The 3,771-nt window shown below is 46.6% G+C and overlaps 1 protein-coding gene across 1 annotated transcript in view; it reads right to left on the bottom strand.

Moving 5' to 3' along the window:
• Positions 1-591: 591 nt before the first annotated feature.
• Ddx19b (DEAD (Asp-Glu-Ala-Asp) box polypeptide 19B) overlaps positions 592-3,771 on the bottom strand; it is a 17,438-nt gene continuing 14,258 nt past the window's right edge. Inside the window, exons 11-12 of the mRNA XM_005403472.2 lie at positions 3,563-3,754; positions 592-3,200 (exon numbers count right to left, since the gene is read on the bottom strand). Coding sequence (XP_005403529.1) covers positions 3,139-3,200; positions 3,563-3,754 — 254 coding nt within the window. The 3' untranslated portion in view covers positions 592-3,138. The remainder of the gene's footprint in view (positions 3,201-3,562; positions 3,755-3,771) is intronic.

The raw sequence follows: 3,771 nt of genomic DNA, 5'->3' as shown, positions 1-3,771 counted from the left end.
TTAAACATTCTAATCAGTGATCAAAATATAATCACATGATCAAATAATTTGAATCAATCATTTTTTTTTCAGAGACTTTCCTCCGCCCACACGTCCAGGACTGTCTCCTCAGTACCCTTCCAGTGTACTTCCTTTATCCTAGTGAACTTGCTTTAGTCAATATACTTTTTTCCTGCCTGGGGCACTCTTTTGTCACTCAGACTCCTGGTTTTCTGTTTTAGTTTGTTTTTTGTACCAGGGATCAAACTCAAGACCTTGTGCTTGCCAGGCAGGCACTTATGCCACTGAGCTATATCCCTGGCCACATTCCGTTATCTATAAACTCCATCCTTTCATGAAACTTTCTCTAACCTCAGAAATACCTATATTCTGAATATCATTGGCACTTTATATGAAATAGCGTACATATAAAATAAGAAACGAGATGTAAACCACAAAGGAAGACTTAACTCCAAGCCCCATTTCTACTCTTTTCCTAAGACTCAAGAGACTAAAACGAAAGGACTTTGTATTTTACTGGCATCACCTTCCTAAATAGTTAGCTCATATCCTCTCATTCACCAGCAGAAAAAAGGAAAGAGGACTAACACGTCCATCTCTTCATTTACTACTAATACCAGCAACAGAAAACACACTGGCACTTCCTTCTTATACTTAGAAATGATGTCTTAGTAACATAAATTCTTCACAATTAACATCAATAAAAAAATACATCAACAATTAATTCATTCTTATGCATACAGCCAGTGAATGATAGATACTAAAAAAAAAAAGACCCAATAAAATCCAAAAGTTTGTGGATAATGAACATATCCAGAATTTTCCTCTGCACCAAAAATTTCCTGAGTTTCTCTGTTCTAGAGTGCAATTTATCAGTTTGTAGATATATATAAAAACGAATGAATTTGACTAAAATCCCTGGGAACCAAAGCTCACCAAACAACGTATTTGTACATCACTGGTGTCTAGGCTGCATGAGGTCACTGAAGCAACTATACCTTTGAGCCCGAGGAGCTGGCACTGGCATGAATATGACTGTGAGGGAATATAGTTCACAGTGACACTGGGGTGACGCTCCAGAGGTATCCACATTAGATTTTCATGTTTTTAAGAGATGCATGATCCTTTGGGAGCCTCATCAAGAAAATATCTTTAAACTCAAACCAATGCATATACCTTGTAGATGAAACCTATCCAGTGATAGAGATTCAAGACCCCAGCTTAAGAACTACTGAAACACACTTCCACCGGAAGCCCATTTACTTCTACTATTGAAAAGTCTGCTACACGCCCTGCCCATTTCCTTCTCAGACTTAGGGCTACAACAGTACGTGGTTATGTGTCCTGGGGGCGGGGGCGGCACAGTCAGTCTGCAGCCTAGGGAGCCGTCTATATGCTTCTTTAAATACTGTCCTTGTTTTCAGTTACTTCAAGTTTGGTTCACAGGACTTGAGAGAAACACTAAATTTCTTCTGTTCTTACAAGACTCCTGAGAAGTGACCAGAACCACTGAGAAAACACTACATAGTCCAATACCCATGGGGGAAAGTGGCAGAAGTAGCAGTTTCCCTCTTCACAATGCTAGATTAAGGAAACCACCTGGGGGCTGACATTGGCCACATCCCCTCCCAGGTGATAGATCTGATCTTAAAACACGGACATGTCTAAGAGAAAGATCTAAAATTAGAATAGTTCCCATCACATTAAAACCTCTTCCATGGCTAGCGATATAGCTCAGCAGTAGAGTACTCTCCTACTGTGTACAAGGCCCTGGATTCGAACCCCAGAGCCACCAAAGGAAAAAAATAAATAAATTCCTCTTGCAGGTCCTCTGTATCAAGGCCAAAAAGCTGAGAACTCCTTTGGGCTGGGACTTCAGGCCACTCTTACAAATGAGTTTCATCTCATCTTTGCTCTGTCACTCTGGGGTACCAACAGTCTTGGCCACATATGGAGAGGTGTCCACTTCTATTGTCTGCTCTGCATATATTCTACACAAAAAGGCCAAGTAAGGATAGACCAAAGGGCTTGGTGAAGACTCTTGCCATGGACAGATGAGCAGCTGTAGTCCATCTAGTAGTCCCTAATTGCACCTGTTTATATTCCAGACACTATAAACACAGACATTCAGAATTCCTTTACAAATCAAGATGCCAAATATCTGTAATCATTTCCTAGCTCTGACAAAAACTGCTTTACGCAATTTGAAGGCAAAGCAAAACCTCGTGAGTATTACTGCCTGCACACAGGGTTGCCTTGAGCCTAGCCACTGGAAATAAACCCTCAACTTTCACTGAGAAGTCAAACCTCGGGTCACTGCCCAGCTTCTCGCAGACACTGGGTCAAGGTGATGTGAGGAATATAAAAAGGACACTGCAAGTGCCTGGGAACCAGGAGTGGTAAACCCGGGCTACTACTGACTCTCAAGATGCCTACTCTATAGAACCTGCTTAGCACAGGGCAAGGACCGATCCAATGTGCACCACACCGATTATATCTGCTGAAAAGAACAAATCACAGTCCCAAGAAACAAGTCTGCATACGAAGGTCCCAAGGTTGGCATTTCGGTCCGTCACAGCAAATCCCTTCCTGGTATGGGCATTAGGACGGAGGGGCTGGCAGTATCTGTTCCACACCAAGTCCAAAGCAGAAGCTCCCAGGGCTGCTCTGTTGCCTCATGCCATCTTCCAGACAAAATGACTAAGCTTCCAAACATCGACCTGGGGCTTCTCACTGTGTCCCCGCTTCCCCTCTACTGTGTCACTTCCACGTGCTCTCCAGGCCGGCCCGCACACTCCAAGCCAGAGAACAAGCAGAGATTGTCACGGGATCCTGGAAAAGTAATCAGCTACAGCATCTAGATGAGCATATTGCGGGGAAAATGCTGACCAGAAAAAGACGCTATTTCCAAAAAGAAAATTTTGTATATTCACGCCTAATCCTCCAAAGTTGTATGAACAATTAACCTACCATTCCCCATCATTTCCACATATTTTGGTCAAGTCCAAACATAATTTAATGAGGTAGGCAGCTTCTTCCTCGTGCCTTCGTCTCTGTGGTAATCGAGGCCAGGGCCGCGCGAGCACTGGGCTTCCTCCCCTGGAGGTGACGAGGGCGGCGCAGGGAGCGGGGAGCTTCTCAGTTGGCTATCTTCTCAATCTCATCCAGATCATCCGTGTCCAGTCTTTCTATCTTCTTATCTGGGAGAAGACCAGAAGGCCACTGCTGTAGCTCGAGTCACCCACAAGGGGACAGCAGCAGGGAGACAGGAGACAGAGGTCCCCACCTGGCCTTGGAACACCACCCCCTGGGTCACAGGGCTCCGTCATCTCCCCAACAGGCTTCCAGAGCCCGGGCAGGGGAAGCGGGACCCGGGTCACTGGCGCCGACACTCAGTCCCCAGGTCTCCCAGCCCGGCCACCGGGAAGCCGGCGTTCCAGTCCCGGCCCTGAAGGCCCCACATGTGCCCCCCAGAGGGTGTGGGGGGACACAAAGGGAAAGGGAGGACACAGGGACGATGGTCCCTCTGAAAAGGGCCCCGGCGCAGGCCCCCGCGACTCACTGAAATGCTCCTGGATCCTGTTGAGGATGCTCATGCTGTGCTTGCTGTCGACCATGTTCACGGCCAGGCCCCTCTTGCCAAAGCGGCCGGTGCGCCCGATCCGGTGCAGGTAGGTCTCGTTGTCGGGGTTCCCGTCCTTGTCCACGGGGAGATCAAAGTTGATCACGACAGATACCTGCTCCACATCGATACCTGCAGGAAGGGTGGGG

Source organism: Chinchilla lanigera, unplaced genomic scaffold (genome assembly GCF_000276665.1).
Source record: "Chinchilla lanigera isolate Chin_1 unplaced genomic scaffold, ChiLan1.0 scaffold00083, whole genome shotgun sequence".
NCBI lineage: Eukaryota > Metazoa > Chordata > Mammalia > Rodentia > Chinchillidae > Chinchilla > Chinchilla lanigera.
The sequence above is the reverse complement of the archived record's forward strand: the minus strand, read 5'-3'. Positions and strand labels throughout refer to the sequence as shown.